At 46.7% G+C, this 16782-nt stretch overlaps 1 protein-coding gene across 5 annotated transcripts in view; it reads right to left on the bottom strand.

Annotated features, from left to right (window-relative positions):
- The window catches only part of LOC105480142 (myoferlin), a 172915-nt gene that overhangs the window by 106234 nt on the left and 49899 nt on the right, over positions 1-16782 (bottom strand). For 4 of the 5 annotated variants that reach the window (XM_011738667.3, XM_011738672.3, XM_011738655.3 and 1 more), the window contains exons 4-5: positions 16055-16163; positions 11367-11454 (exon numbers count right to left, since the gene is read on the bottom strand). In XM_011738667.3, coding sequence (XP_011736969.2) covers positions 11367-11454; positions 16055-16163 — 197 coding nt within the window. Of the gene's footprint in view, positions 1-11366; positions 11455-16054; positions 16164-16782 lie in introns of those variants that run through there. The other variant, XM_071069484.1, reaches the window with a different exon arrangement.

The raw sequence follows: 16782 nt of genomic DNA, 5'->3' as shown, positions 1-16782 counted from the left end.
TCCCACTGAACAGGAAGCTGCTGGTTGTATTAGCTTCTGAAGGCTGTCGTAAGGAAGTCCCACAAACTGAGTGACTTAAAACAATAGAAAGTTATTATCTGGCTAGGCGCAGGGGCTCACACCTCTAATCCCAGTACTTTGGGAGGCCGAAGCAGGAGGATCGCTTGAGCCCAGGAGTTTGAGATCAGCCTGGGCAACATAGGGAGACCCCCCATCTCTACAAAAAAATTTTTTTAAAACTAGCCAGGCGTGGAGGTGCACGCCTGTAGTCTGAGCTATTCGGGAGGCTAAGGTGGGAGGACTATCTGACCCCAGGAGGTCAAGGCTGCAGTGAACCATGATCATGCCCTTGCACTCTGTCCTGGGTGACAGAGCAAGGAAAGAAAAAGAAAGAAAAGAAAATAAAGAAATATGTTCCCTGACAGTTCCAAACCTTACAAGTATAAAATCAAGATGTTGGCAGAGACGTTCTCCCTCTGAAGCCTCGAGGGAAAAATCCTTCCTGTCTCTTCCTAGCCGGTGGCTCCCAGCAATCCTAAGCATGCCTTGCCTGTGGCTGCATTACTCCAGTCTCTGCCTCTGTGGTCACATGGCCTTTCTCCCTGTGTGTCCTCCTCTCTTCTCATAAGAACAAGTTGGCCAGGTTCAGCAGCTCACACCTATAATCCCGGCACTTTGGGAGACTGAGGCGGGCAGATCACCTGAGGCCAGGAGTTCAAGACCAGACTGGTCAACATGGCAAAGCCCCATTTCTACTAAAAATACAAAAAAAAATTAGCCAGGCGTGGTGGTGCACACCTGTGGTCCCAGCTACTTGGGAGGCTGAGTCAAGAGAATCGCTTGAACCTGGAAGGCGGAGTTTGCAGTGAGCTGAGATCATGGCACTGCACTCCAGCCTGGGCATCAGAGAGAGACTCTGTCTCAAAAAACAAAACAAACAAGGAACAATAGTCACTGAATTTAGTGTGACTTTATCTTAACTAATTACATCTGCAAAGACCCTGTTTCCAAATAAGGTCATATTCAGAGGTTCCATATAGACATGCGTTTTAGAGGGCCACTATTCAATCCACTAGAGAGGCCATCTTTTTTCTTTTTTTTTTTTTTTTTGAGGTGGAATCTCACTGTGTCATCCAGGCTGGAGTGTAGTGGTGCGATTTCAGCTCACTGCAACCTCTGCTTCCCGGGTTCAAGCAATTCTCCTGCCTCAGCTTCCTGAGTAGCTGGGATTACAGGCACCCACCACCACACCCAGCTAATTTTTGTATTTTTAGTAGAGACGGGGTTTCACCATGTTGGCCAGGCTGGCCTCGAACTCCTGACCTCAAGTGATCCGCCTGCCTCGGCCTCCCAAAGTGCTGGGATTACAAGCGTGAGCCACCATGCCTGGGCAAGAGGCCATCTTTTGTATCTTTCCAGTTTGCTTCCTCTCTTACTCCAGCCCACGGGCAGCCTCAATCTAATGAGCACACTGCCTTCCCTGCTCCCCACTTCCTCCATGTCTTTGCTTTTCCCCTAGTCCAGGTTAGATCCCGCCACCTGACCCTGCAACCACCCCACTGCATGCCCCTTGATCCCTTTCCGCCTCTCACTTCACTGTGCTTACCTGGTTTATTCAACCCTCCACTGACGTCACCTCTGCACCCAGCCAGCTGAACTTGGCTGGGAAGCACAGACATCTTACTGGACTGGTCTCACTTTAATTTCCTGATCACAAACTGTAAGTGTCCTCACGTGGCTGCCTGGACATCTTACCACATTTCCAAGACATCTATCCCAAAGCTTTCTTGGATCCTGGTCTGAGATGGCCACTAATTAACCAGCACAGTCAAATCACTTTATCTTTCTGAACTGCCACCTATTTTGCATCTTGAAAGCTTCCAACATCCTTTCTTTCTCATTGTCCACTATTGACCTGTCTTCTTATTTCATTGAGAAAATAGGCAATTAGAAGAGAATCTCCACATCTTTCCAACTCCAAATCAATCATCTACCTGTATCTGTTGCCTTCTCTCTTGCTACAATTAGTCACTGAACTATCTGTGCTCCCTGACTTGAAGCCAACTCTTCCACATTTGCACAGATCCTATCTGCTGTTGCTACTCAAGTTTCGCCTCTGCGATTTCTGCCTCTTTATACGTTCATCATTTTCCCCCTTTCTACTGGATCATTCCCATCAAAATATAAACATGCTGAAATATCACCGAGCATTTTAAAAAACAAAACTTTCATTGACTCCACAGTGCCTCCTACAGTTACTGCTCCATTTTTCCTGCTCCTCTTGGGAGCAAACTCCCCAGAAGAATAATTTTTACTCACATTCTTCACCCTGCCTCTGATTCTCATGCTTCTTCCAGCCAGCCCTCTGCCCCACTAGTCCACCAAAATTCCTCTTGTCAAGGTCACTCAAGACCTTCATGTTGCAAAATCCAGCGGTCCAGCCTTAGGTCTCTTCTTACTCAAACTCTCTGCAGCATTTGTTCATTTAATCCCTGAAACACTTTCTGCTCTTGGATTCAGCCTATTTGAACTAAAGCGTAGCTGCTCATCCTGGCATTCGCAAATAGAAGTAATCACCAAAGAAACTTCTCTTGGCCGGGCATGGTGGCTCATGCCTGTAATCCCCACTTTGGGATGCCAAGGTGGGTGGATCACCTGAGGTCAGGAGTTTGAGACCAGCCTGACCAACGGGGCAAAACCCCTTCTCTACTAAAAAAAAAAAAAAAAAAAAAAAAAAAAAACAAAAATTAGCCAGGCATGGTGGCATGCGCCTGTAATCCCAGCTACTCGGGAGGCTGACAGGAGAATCACTTGAGCCCAGAGGCAGAGGTTGCAGTGAACCGAGATCGTGCCACTGCACTCCAGCCTTGGCAACAGAGCAAGACTCCGTCTGAAAAACAACAACAACAACAAAAAAAAAACTTCTCTCATCCCATCTTCTTATAATACATGAACCCTGGCTTTGATCAGGCTTTTTTTTTTTTTTTTTTTTTTGAGACAGAGTCTCGCTCTTTCACCCAGGCTGGGGTGCAGTGGCACGACCTCAGCTCACTGCATCCTTCACCTCCTGGGTTCAAGGGATTCTCCAGTCTTGACCTCCCAAGTAGCTGGGACTACAGGAGCACACCACCACGCCTGGCTAATTTTCGTATTTTTAATAGAGACAGGGTTTTGCCATATTGGCCAGGCAGGTCTTGAACTCCTGACCTCAAGTGATCCACCCACCTCAGTCTCTCAAAATGCTGGGATTACAGATATGAGCCACTGCGCCCAGCCATGACCAGGCTGTTCTAATAGAATCACAGAACTTGGAGCTGGAGGAGACCCTACATATTATTAAATCCAACCTCCTGATATTGTAAGAAAGGAACTTGAGGCTCAGAGAGGTTAAGTGACATGCCTACTGTCACACAGCTTGATAGTGGAGCCAATGCTCAAATCCAGATCTGTTGATTCAAAATGGTTCAAGGTTCCTCACTGTCCCTCTCTGGCTGTGACAAGCTCTTCACAACTCCCTTGTAGGAATGCCATCCTGCCTCTCCAACAATTATAATGTCACTTGGTCAAATCCTACCAAGCTTCTGACTGCATCTAACACTGACCTGTCTCCTTTCTGAATATCAGTAACCGCGTGTGTGATCCACTCTTCTTTACTTGTGATGTTTCCATTAACATTTAGAAATGGCTCTCCATCGTAGCTCCAGCAATGTAATCATTCCTGAGATGTATTGTGTCCTCTTTCCAGAAGCTCAGCAGCAATATTCCTGCCAACTGCCCTGTGTGCAGTCACTTATGATAATGACACTTGCCTACGTGGCTTCTGTCCACCCACTCAGTGCTGAAGAGTTGGCAGCCCTAGAGGACCTGGTGATACAGTCAAGTTTGCCTTTGGCATCCCCAACTGTGCCTTTCCCCAGTGCATATCAATGTCCCTTCTTCCTCCAGGCTCCCATACTCTTCTCTAGTACCACTTCTCTCTACCAAGCAGAAGAGAGTGGGCTATCAGGCACTCAGATCTCAGATGTCACCAGATCTGCAGGTCATTGTCCCCTCACCTCCATCACTCCGCTTTGTCTGCACCTTGCCAGGGAGGGAGATCCTTGTTAGAGCTCCCCAGTGAAGGCAACTCCTAGGAATGGCTGAGGAAGAGGAGCACTTACTGGTCACCCTGGCTGGACTGGGATCTCCTGGCTGGAACACAGACCCCACTTCAGCCCCTGGCAGCCCCCTTTATCCAAACATTCTCCCTCTCCACTCATCTCCTCCCGGGCTCAAACGATTGTCCCACCTCAGCCCCCAGAGTGGCTGGAATTACAGACGTGCATCACCACACCCAGCTAACTATTTTTGTTTTTTGTAGAGTTGGAGTCTCCCTATGTTGCCCAGGCTGGTCTCAAGTGATCCCAGACTCAAGCGATCCTTCTGCCTCAGCCTCCCAAAGTGCTGGTATTTCTGGCATGAGCTACGGTACCTGGCCTCTGCCTTTGATCCTAATTCTGCTTTTCAAGATGAAGTCTTGTTAAATGGTGGTACTGGTTAAGCCAGAATTTTATCAGTTTGAGCCAAAGGTCATTGCCCAAGCACAACAAAGGGCTAATATCATATTATCTTCAGTGTAAGCTGAAAGGACAATGCAGAACAGGAAAGTGTAAGTTTTGAAGCAGGAAAACAGGTAATATTTTGGAGATAACATATTTTCTTAGCAGGAATGTAGAATAATTTTTTTCTGAATTTCTAAAATGTTAGAAGTTTTATAAATAAATGTTTGTGTCCTACTGAAAGCAATTCATTACCGCACCCCAATTCCTGGGTAAATAACACTAAATGTGCCCTAAGAATTTTCTAGCATATTCTAATACATAGACCAGAGCAAAGGTACCACGGAGGAACGTAAGAGGTAGGGATGCAAACGCAGTCCTGGGGGCAGTTGATGAATCAGCCTGTGAGCCAGCCTAGATAACAAAGCCCAGAGAGCTGTCTCCCTCTGGGCAACATCACGTTCACCAGGTGAAATGTACAACTGCAGCATTTCTCAAGTGAAATCTGCCTCTATCAGGCTCTCCATACGGACTGGGGACTCCCCTCCACATGAGCTGTATTAAACTCTCTGGAGATGGGCGCCAGATGACTGCACGTTTAGAGATCTCCCTTGATGAGTTCCCTGTGTCTAAATATTGAGAATCACTTGCTTATGATGAGCACTTTGATTTTCCTAAACATCCTAGAAAAAAATTGGACTAATATAATCAGTTTACTAGACAAAGCCACTTGATTAGAAACCCAATCCTGGAAACACGGCCTGCAACAATCTTCCGGCACAAGGATCATTTTCCAGTTCAACTTGGACCAAGTCAGTCCCTTGTCATGGAGCACCTTTCATGGAGCCCCATGGTCTTCCCATCAAGGACAAATGTCTCAGCCTCGCACCTACAGCCCTCAGGAACATGCTTCCCTTTCAACACACTTCTGAATGAGCCAGGAGCTATGGCATATTCACTGGTGTTCCCCAAAATGCACTTCCTTTTTTTCTTTCTCCCTTTTTTTTGTTTTTTTTTTTGAGATGGAGTATTGTTCTTTCGCCCAGGCTGGAGTGCAGTGGCACAATCTCGGCTCACTGCAACCTCTGTCTCCTCAGTTCAAGCAATTCTCCTGTCTCAGCCTCCAGAGTAGCTGGGATTACAGGCGCATGCCACCATGCCCAGCTAATTTTTCTATTTTCAGTAGAGACAGAGTTTCACCGTATTGGTCAGGCTGGTCTCGAACTCCTGACCTCAAGAGATCTGCCCGCCTTGGCCTCCCAAAGTAGGGATTATAGGCATGAGCCACCACGCCTGGCCGAGGGAAATTTCTTTGGTGATCACTTCTATTTGCGAATGCCAGGATGAGCAGCTACGTGTTGGTTCAAATAGGCTGAATCCAAGAGCAGAAAGTGTTTCAGGGATTAAATGAACAAATGCTGCAGAGAGTTTGAGTAAGAAGAGACCTGAAGCTGGACCATTGGATTTTGCAACATGAAGGTCTTTAGTGACCTTGACAAGAGCAGTTTTGGTGAACTAGCGGGGGCAGCGCGCCCGGCCCCAAAACGCCCTTCTTAAAAAAAATTTTTAAACCATATTCAATGCCCACCTATCATTCACTCACTCATTCATTCACTCAACCAACCAAGCATTTATTAACAATTATGACTTCTCAAGGGCTGTGCAAGGCACCACAAATACAGAGCTGAAAAAGTACTTTCTGAAAGCAGTTGTTTCCTGTATAACGATTTGGTCAATCCTCTCGGGAGGAATGTATTACATTCAGCTCTGGGCTACAGTTATTCATGTTTATCTCTTACCTTCCTACTGAACTGCAAGCTCCTTGGTGGCAAAACAATGGCTTTCTCACCTCTGTATGTCCCACAGTCAGGTGTCATTAATGTTTTCTGAACTAGATCAAATTTAATTTTAAGGCTGGGCTTGGTGGCTCATGCCTGTAATCCCAGCACTTTGGGAGACTGAGGCTGGCAGATGGCCTGAGGTCAGGAGTTCAAGACCAGCTTGGCTAACATGGTGAAACCTCATCTCTACTAAAAATAAAAAAATTAGCCAGGTGTGGTGGCGGGTGCCTGTAATCTTAGCTACTCAGGAGACTGAGGCAGGAGAATCCCTTGAACCCAGGAGGTGGAGGTTTCAGTGAGCCAAGATCACGCCACTGCACTCCAGCCTGGGCAACAGAACAGAAACTCCATCAAAAAAAATAATAATAATTAATTTTAAGCAAATGACTTTCGGATTCATGGAATGAAAGACATTTGAAGCGGTGAAGTCTGGCTATGAATGAGTTTTTCCATGTCTATGTTTGGACAGAGCGCAAATTTAGCAGATGGTGCTTCAAAAATAGACATAAGATTTCAAAAATAGTTTCTTCCAGCTATGGGAACGTAGGCTCTAGTTAAGCGGACTGACAGCTGGCAAATTAAGTTGCCATGGTAACAGGTTTTCAGGTCAAGCCTGGAGACTGGGTCAGCCCTCTTCTCTGTCACGGGAACAGTCTGCCAGGGAGGTCAATGAAAAGAACATCTTTGACAACACACACTTTCAGTCAAGCCACCAGTGCCCCAGGGTCTCTACCTTGTGTCATCTTCATATAAAAGCTCTAAGAAAGCATTCCTTAAAAAAGAGCCCCTCAGGTGTTCACTTTCTGTGATATGTGATCATAACTAGCTTCTTTAAATTGCAGGGGCAAATTTTCCTAAGAATATTCACTTTTGTGTTCCAGCATAAATATTTCTAATATCTCCTCTGCAGGAGCCACTATGTGGATAAGAACCTTTAAAATCAGTAGCAGAAGTTGCTGGCAGTGGTTATCTCAGGAGGACGGGACCAAGAGATTTTCACTTTCTGTGTCATGTATCTCTGTGATGTTTACATTTTATTAAGCAGAGTTTTTCTTTTTTTTTTCTTTTTTTGCTCAAGGAAAGAAAAACAAGCTTAAATTGTAAGAATCTGAAAATATATAAATTAGAAGAAGCAGACATTACTTTTATATAGAACGGTAAAGTTTTAGGGTTTAAGAGTCGGCCGGGCGCGGTGGCTCAAGCCTGTAATCCCAGCACTTTGGGAGGCCGAGATGGGCGGATCACGAGGTCAGGAGATCGAGACCATCCTGGCTAACACGGTGAAACCCCGTCTCTACTAAGAAATACAAAAAATAGCCGGGCGAGGTGGCAGCGCCTGTAGTCCCAGCTACTCGGGAGGCTGAGGCCGGAGAATGGTGTGAACCTGGGAGGCGGAGCTTGCAGTGAGCTGAGATCCGGCCACTGCACTCCAGCCTGGGCTACAGAGCGAGACTCCGTCTCAAACAAAAAAAAAAAAAAAAATAAGAGTCAACTGAGGCCGGGTGCGGTGGCTCAAGCCTGTAATCCCAGCACTTTGGGAGGCTGAGATGGGCGGATCACAAGGTCAGGAGATCAAGACCATCCTGGCTAACACGGTGAAACCCCATCTCTACTAAAAAATATTAAAAAAAAAAACTAGCCGGGCGAGGTGGCGGGCGCCTGTAGTCCCAGCTACTCGAGAGGCTGAGGCAGGAGAATGGCGTAAACCCGGGAGGTGGAGCTTGCAGTGAGCTGAGATCCGGCCATTGCACTCCAGGCTGGGCGACAGAGCGAGGCTCCATCTCAAAAAAAAAAAAAAAAAAAAAAAAAAAAGAGTCAACTGAAGGGAGGCCGGGTGCAGTGGCTCATGACTGTCATCCCAGCACTTTGGAAGGTCAAGGCAGGTGGATCACTTGTGGTCAGGAGTTCAAGACCAGCCTGGCCAACATGGCAAAACCCTGTCTCTACTAAAAATAAAAAAACTAGCCAGGCATGGTGGCACATGTCTGTAATACCAGCTACTCAGGAGGCTGAGCACAAGAATTGCTTGAACCTGGGAGGTGGAGGTTGCAATGAGGCGAGATTATACCACTGCACTCCAGCCTGGGTGACAGACTGAGATTCCATTTCAAAAAACAAAAACAAAAAATAAAAAACAAAGCAAGTTAATTGAAGGGAAAAAAAAGCAAATTCTGGGCCAGATGTACTGCTTCTGTCATTCAGGTGTGCAATGCCAAGAGGTATGGATGTCTTGCTGTTCTCTGTCTCATATTTGTTTGTCTTATATTCCCCCAAGATTGTAAGTTGTTTTTTTCTCCTGGTGTCTTTCCCAGCAGGGGGTTCCAGTAGGTGCTCAAAGACACCTTTCCTCAGTTGAACTGAATTATCATGTGATACAGTTTGGATATTCGTCCCCTCCAAATCTCAGGTTGAAATCTGATCCTGAGTGTTGGAGGAGGGGCCTACTGGAAGATGTTTGGGTCATGGGGGTGGATCCCTCATGAATGGCTTGGTGGCTTCTCTGCAGTAATGAATGAGTTCACCTGAGAGCCAGTTGTTTAAAAGAGAGTGGCACCCTCGCCTCCTCTCTCATTTTCCTCCTCTCTGATCATGTGATGCTGGCTCGCCTTCCCCTTCCTCCATGAGTGGAAGCTTCCCGAAGCACTCACCAGAAGCACAGGCCGGCACCATGCTTCTTGTACAGTCTGAAGAACCATCAGCCAAATAAACTTCTTTTCTTTATATCTTACCCAGCCTCAGGTATTCCTTTATAGCAATGCAAACAGACTAAGACACTGTGTTAGGGAAAACAAATGTTTTCCCTTGAAGCATCTAGATAGTTGAGGCTATTAGAAGTTTTTGTTTTGTTTGGTTTGGTTTGTTTTAATGCTGAAGGAAAGTTTCTCTTAGCCAGATTAGGAAGCCGACATACAGAATGCCACCCTTGACCCAGCCCTGGCAAATATTCATTTTATAGAACAAAGACAGCACTTCCAGATCAAAGAGCCCGGTTTATTTTCTGTAATAAAGAAATTTCATACCACTTCTCGGCCTTTTGGCTAAGATCAAGTGTAGAAATTTCACTTTGTCATCTTGCACTTAAAAATAAAATTGCCCTGCAGACACAGCTCATTTGCAGACCAACCCTTGGTGACCTTCTTTGTTTGAAATCCAAATACAAGGAACCCAAGTTTTGGTTTATTTCCTGTCTTGATTTCAGACTTCTGATTTCCAGAACTGCGAGAGAATGTTTCTGTTGCTTAAGCCACCCAGTTTGCAATAGTTTAGGACAGCAGCCCTAAAACTAACAGGGTCTAGCTTAGGAGAAACGACAGAATGAAGAAAGATGCCCTGATCTTTCCAATTCAGAGGCTACTCCAGATAGCCCATCAATGAGGGCTGCCTCGTGCAGGCCAGAAAGCACTTAGTGCCCTTCCCACACAGATACAAATGCTGGTGACAACAGTCATCGGCAGGGGAGGTCCGAGGGAAATGGGTGGGACTACTCGGTTCTGCACCCTATGGTGTTATTGGTGCTGGCCTGTGTCCTCTGTGTTTCGTGGGGTTTTTTTGTTTTGTTTTGTTTTGTTTTGTTTTTTGTCATCACTGGTGTGGAAGCAAAGGGAGCCATGGATATTCTTGAGTCACTGCAGGGCATCTGCAGTGCTGAGTGTCCAAAGCCAAGTAGTATGCTCAGGGTGCTGCTAGGAAGAGGGTGACGGGCAGAGCATACTGCTGATGTGCTGGGGCCATCTCAGTCTTGTTACCAAGAGGAAGCCAGCTAACCCTCACTGGAAACTCACGACTACTTAGTCAAAAAATGGGCCAAAACATTCATAATGGGTGCATAAGCAGGGCCAGGGGCTGAGATCAGGCTGAGCAAGATGAGAAGTGCGGTGGGAGTGGGCAGGGCAGGCAGGGATGGTGCTGCTATGGGTGTAGAGTGAACCCTTGGGTGGCCTGAGAGCCGAGTTCTGAACCAGAGAAGCAAGGAGAAGATGGGCCCCAAGGAGCCACCACACCTGGCTAATTTTTTTGAATTTTTATTAGAGACAAGGTTTCACCATGTTGGCCAGGCTGGTCTCGAACTCCTGACCCCAGGTGATTCACCTGCCTTGGCCTCCCTAGGCGTTGGGATTATAGGCGTGAGCCACCGTGCTCAGCCAGGAGGGAGAGTTTCAAGGAAGCAGGTGAGTGTGGTGAGATAAGGGGCCCCTCCCTTCCCAGGGCACATGTTGAGACTGGGGTAACAGATGGGGCCCTTGGTCATGCATCTTAGGGCTAAGGAAGGGACAGAGACACTTTTAGCATCACATCATCCTGGGAAAACACTGAGAGGGGGTCAGACTCAGCTGCCTGAGAGGCCTGATTGTCCTGTAGGCCCTCCCTCCCTGAGCCCTCAGCCCCAACCCCACCTAGAGTGGCACCTGATGGCCCTGAATGACTGGCAACCCATGTCAGAGACCAAGGACAATGCGGGTTATGCTGAAGAGAAGCAATTGCTTAGAGGACCTGGGCCTGTTTGGGGACAAGATGGGGCCAGCATTATGGGAGAAAGAGAAGGAAGCTCCAGTCGAAGACCACTCCCATGAGACTGGTACTGACAGCAGAGACCAGAGGTGGCACCTTTGGGAGGTGAGGAGACACACGGAGGAGAGCACGGGGCCATTCCTTGAGCCAAACAGCCTGGGGACACTGTATGGGGTGGAAGCCATGAACCTGAAGCAAAGCCCTGGGTCTTCTGCTGGAGCCCACGTGTGCTTTCTGTGCTCACCGTGAGGTTGTTCAGTAAAGGGCTGGTTCACCCTTCCCCTCTACCTTGAAGGGCATTTTGTAAACAATTGCAATGTCTCAATTAGGCAGCCCCACCTGCCTCGCAGGGCCCCTGTCTGGGTGGGCAGGGAGTTACAGGCTTGTGATCAATGGCAGGCTTTCTCTAGACACTTTCCTGTGTGTCTTTAGCAGCCTCCCCTTGGGGGTGGCTGGACCTTCAGAAGGGTCAGCTTACCTCCCATGCCTGGCACGCTGGACCCACTCAAGTCATTTGGATGTGGAGCAGAAGGCGGATCATAGCCGATCACCAAGTCAATGGTGGCCTGGGTAGAAATAATTCATTGCAAATATTATCAGTGCAGGGCACCAGCATGTTATAGACTCAATGCAAGCGACTTCAGCAGGAGCCAAAGTCTTGGAAGGGGTAAGAGATAGGGAGTAGGAAAGCAAGGCTGGAAAGGGGAAGGGGGACACAAGCTTGACTGTTCCTGTCCTTCCACTGAGAGCTAAGGCGGGGTGGGGAAGGAGCTCCCTGTCACAGGTTGCCAAGTGTATCCTTGCTAAGGGGCTACCTCATCAACAGAGTAAAGTTGTGATAAGCAGGTGTGAACTTGTCACACACCTCCATCCTAGACTGGAGATGCCCTCCCATCACAGAAGTACAATTACAGAGGTTCACTGTAAATGATTAATTTATTTGTTTGCTCATTGCTTATTTCATTATGAATTGCTGAGATTTATTTTCATGCTTCTCTTTAAAGAAGTTTAGGGCCGGGCACAGTGGCTCATGCCTATAATCCTAGCAGTTTGAGAGGCCGAAGCGGGTGGATCACCTGAGGTCAGGAGTTCGAGACCAGCCTGGCCAACATGGCGAAACACCCATCTCTACTAAAAATACAAAAATTAACTGAGCATGGTGGCAGGCGCCTGCAATCCCAGCTACTCAGAGGCTGAGGCAGAAGAATTGCTTGAACCCAGAGGCAGCAGAGGTTGCGATGAGCTGAGATCATGCCACTTCACTCCAGCCTAGGCAAAAGAACGAGACTCTGTCTTTTTTTTTTTTTTTTTTTTGAGACAGTCTCACTGTGTCACCCAGGCTGGAGTGCAGGGCACAATCTCGGCTCACTGCAGCCTCCACCGCCTGGGTTCAAACGATTCTCCTGCCTCAGCCTCCTGAGTAGCTGGGAGTACAGGCATGCATCACCACGCTCAGCTAATTTTTTGTATTTTTAGTGAGACAGGGTTTCATCGTGTTGGCCAGGCTGGTCTCTATCTCCTGACCTTGGATCCGCCCGCCTCAGCCTCCCAAAGTACTGGGATTACAGGCGTGAGCCACTGTGCCCGGCGAGACTCTGTCTTAAAAAAAAAAAGAGAGAGAACTTTAAGTGACTAACAAGGCTGGGCATGGTGGCTTGAGATTTTAATCCCAGTACTTTGGGAGGCCAAGGCGGGTGGACCATGAGATCAGGAGTTCGAGACCAGCCTGACCAACACAGTAAAACACCATCTCTACTAAAAATACAAAAATTAGCTGGGCATGGTGGTGGGCACCTGTAATCCCAGCTGCTCAGAAGGCTGAGGCTGGAGAATCGCTTGAACCCAGGAGGCGGAAGTTGCAGTGAGCCAAGATCGTGCCACTGCACTGCAGCCTGGGCAACAGAGCTAGACTCCGTCTCAAAAAAAAAAAGTGACTAACAAAACATGTATATAAAATTGTGATTCATAAAATAGGATAAAAAAAGGAGAATTGAATCTGGCTAAAGAGGAAACAAATATGCAGACCATGAAGTTAAATATAATTGCCATTTCTCTTGTGTAATCTGTGACCTCCAAAATGCCTAGAGCCAAACAAAAAGGGAAACTGAAAACGTTATGTAGCTTTCACCAGCAACAGAAGGAAACATACTAGTTCCTTACCAGAGACAAAGTTATTCCCACTTACCAGAGCTGAGATCAATTTCTCACCTGGAGCATTATTTTAGGGCAGAGTTTGCTGTATACAGTACTTTTTAATTTCATGGACTCACAAAATTTCAAAAAAATTGCTAGGGGAAATCAACATTGGGTTGCTAACCCGTATTTTGCCAAATACCTGCCCTCAACTATCATCTATTATCACAATCATTTTATAAAAGGGAGGCATGTTAACACCAAAAATGAGCAGAGACAAACCTCAGAATAAAGGGAGTCCTTTGCAAATAAGGATGGCGCACACGTACACACACACATGTGCACACACATGCAAGGTGACCAGAAAAAATACAGGACATCATATTTAGGACATACTTACACTGAGAAATTATTCATTGTTTATGTGATTTTTTTATTTATTTATTTTTTTTTTTTTTGAGACAGAGTCTCACTCTGTCGCCCAGGATGGAGCGCCATGGCACAATCTCGGCTCATTGCAGCCTCCACCTCACACCTGGGTCCCAGTGATTCTCCTGCTTCAGCCTTCTGGGTAGCTGGGATTACAGGCAAGCGCCACCACGCCCAGCTAATTTTTGTATTTTTTTAAAATAGAGATGGGGTTTCACCATGTTGGCCAGGCTGGTCTCAAACTCCTGACCTCAGGTGATCTGCCCGCCTCAGCCTCCCAAAGCGCTGGGATTATAGGTGTGAGCCACCTTGCCCAGTCTGTTTATGTGAATTTAAATACACATCCTATATTTTCATTTGCCACTTTTCCTACATCTGGTAAACACACACATATACAGTACATTGCCCTATTTTTTTCTATTTCTCTATTTATCAGTGAATACTCCCCCATAGACTGGTACACCCTGTGACGTTGAACTACTGCTCTGGAAGACACTGAACAGGATAAGGAATATGCCCCCAGCCACAGTTTCACAGCACACAAAGAATCATAAAAGCAGCATCTCATGGCTGAATGCAGGGAGCACTGAAGGGCTTAGTTGCTAAACTTAATCTAAGAATCAAACTTTTCAAACCTAGAAGAACACACGGACAGCCACCCCCTTGATCTGTGGTTTTCATGCTGTGTTCTAGTAACCTCGGGATTCCCAGAGGTGCTCCAGGGAACCCCAAAAGGGTAAGAGGAATTACAGGGGGCAGGGCTTGAGGCCCTTCATTTTCTTTACCCAATGATATGGTTTAGAAGTTTGTTGCCTCCAAATCTCATGTTGAAATGTGACCTCCAATAGTGGAGGTGGACCCTCGTGGGAGGTGTTTGGGTCATGGGGGTGGATCCCTCATGAAGGGCTTGGTACCATTCTTGTAGTAATGAGTGAGTTCTCATTCTATTAGTTACTGCAAGGTCTGGTTATTAAAAAGGGTCTGGCCCCTTCCCCCTCTTCTCTCTTGCTCCCTTTCTCACCATGTGTCATGCCTGCCTCCTCTCCACCTTCCCGAACGAGCAAAAGCTTCCTGAGGCCTCACCAGAAGCCAAGCAGATGTCAGTGCCATGCGTGGACAGCCTGCAGAACTGTGAGCCAAATAAACTTCTTTTCTTTATAAATTTCCCAGCCTCATGGACTAACACACTCCATTGAATCACAACAGTTCTGCCATTCTAGGAGTCTACATATGCTTTCTTCTGTGCTTAGAAAAAAAGAAGGCAGAAAAATCACTGACTTATACCATCGTGCCTCAGAATCATTTCTCTCAGCTAGGTTTTGGGTAAACAGATGATAGCCGACATTTTGAATGTGTGTTTTGATTAGAATGCTGATTTGTGGCAAACCTGTAAGTTTTAGAGACCAGACCAGCAAAATTGCCATTCTCTCACGTGGCTGTTGAGAAGCCTCGCTCTGCCTACAGGGACTCCATCTTTTAGTGTGAATTTTTCTCCCTTTGCCCAGGCTCCCAAGAAAAATAAATTGATTGGAAAAATGAAGGGGTTGGAAGTTATGGGCCAAAGACAGTATCTTTATGAGTGCTTCTTATTAATTATATGAAATCTGGGACTTGTGACACTTGAGTCATTTTTTTAAAAGCACATGCACTTGAGAAAGACAATTCTGGTCTTGCATCAGACAATATTAAGAAGTACTTTATTTTATTTTATTTTATTTTATTTGAGACAGAGTCTTGCTCTGTTGCCCAGGCTGGAGTGCAGTGGCGCGATCTTGGCTTACTACAACTTGGGCCTCCCGGGTTCGTTGATTCTCCTGCTTCAGCCTCCCAAGTAGCTGGGACTACAGGCACATGCCACCATGCCCGGCTAATTTTTTGTATTTTTAGTAGAGATGGGGTTTCACCATGTTAGGCAGGATGGTCTAGATCTCCTGACCTCATGATCTGCCTGCCTCAGGCTCCCAAAGTGCTGGGATTACAGGCGTGAGTCACTACACCCAGCAAGATGTACTTATTGAGAGAGGCTGTGACCAGAAAATATCCAACACCCAATGTAATAAAGATTATGAGACCAGGCGTGGTGGCTCATGCCTGTAATCCCAGCACTTTGGTAGGTCGAGGTGGGAGGATCACCTAAGGTCAGGAGTTTGAGACCAGCCTAACCAATATGATGAAACTCCATCTCTACTAAAAATATAAAAATTAACTGGGCATGGAGGCACTTGCCTATAATCCCAGCTACTCGGGAGGCTGAGGCTGGAGAATCACTTGAACCCAGGAGGAAGAGGTTGCAGTGAGCCGAGATTACACCACCACACTCCAGCCTGGGTGACAGAGTAAGACTCCATCTCAAAAAAATAAAAAATAAAAAATAGATTATGATATTACCATCTTCATATTCCAAGGTTATATCAATGAACTGCCTTCTACAAAATGTTTCAAAGAGTATCTGATACACAGAATTATACATAACCACACAAATGTGGGTTATGTATAATAACTCGCAGGCGCGAGCCACCTCGTCTGGCCTTAGACCTTTTTCTTAATGAAATTTTGCTCAATCATCTCACTTCAAAGCCATTCAGTGAGAGAGAAAACACTCACCCCAGTATCTTGCCCCCTTTCATTTAGCAGGGAGATCAGCTTGTATGGCAGGGATCTGCTCTGGTCACCAGTCAGGTCCTTCAGGGCTACGGTCGCTGTGCCAATTAATCTGCAAGGAAAACAGGAAAGCACATAGCAGCCTAAGTAGGAGATAGGCTTCCACTGACTCAGGACCTCTCAACCCCTACCTCTTCATCTGTTATAATTAAAGTTACCTATAGTGAGATGTGGGCCATTTTGCTATGAGCGTCGCAGGGCATTTTGGCAGTAAATGTATCTTCCATCACTTCTCCATTACAAGAGTCCAACTCTGGTGCCTATGAAATTCCTGTCTTTTTTTTTTTCTTTTTTCTTTTGTTTTCTTTTTTTTTTTTTTTTTTTTTTTTTGAGACGGAGTCTCACGCTGTTGCCCAGGCTGGAGTGCAGTGGCGCGATCTCGGCTCACTGCAAGCTCCGCCTCCCGGGTTCCCGCCATTCTCCTGCCTCAGCCTCCTGAGTAGCTGGGACTACAGGCGCCCGCCACCGCGCCCGGCTAATTTTTTGTATTTTTAGTAGAGCCGGGGTTTCACTGTGGTCTCGATCTCCTGACCTTGTGATCCGCCCGCCTCGGCCTCCCAAAGTGCTGGGATTACAGGCTTGAGCCACCGCCCCCGGCCTCTTTTGTTTTTTTGAGACAGACTCTTGCTGTGTCACCCAGGCTGGAGTGCCCTGGGGCGATCTCCACTTAC

Source organism: Macaca nemestrina, chromosome 9 (assembly GCF_043159975.1).
Source record: "Macaca nemestrina isolate mMacNem1 chromosome 9, mMacNem.hap1, whole genome shotgun sequence".
Classification (NCBI taxonomy): Eukaryota; Metazoa; Chordata; class Mammalia; order Primates; family Cercopithecidae; genus Macaca; species Macaca nemestrina.
Note: the sequence above shows the minus strand (reverse complement) of the source record. Positions and strands in the feature narration are given on the sequence as shown.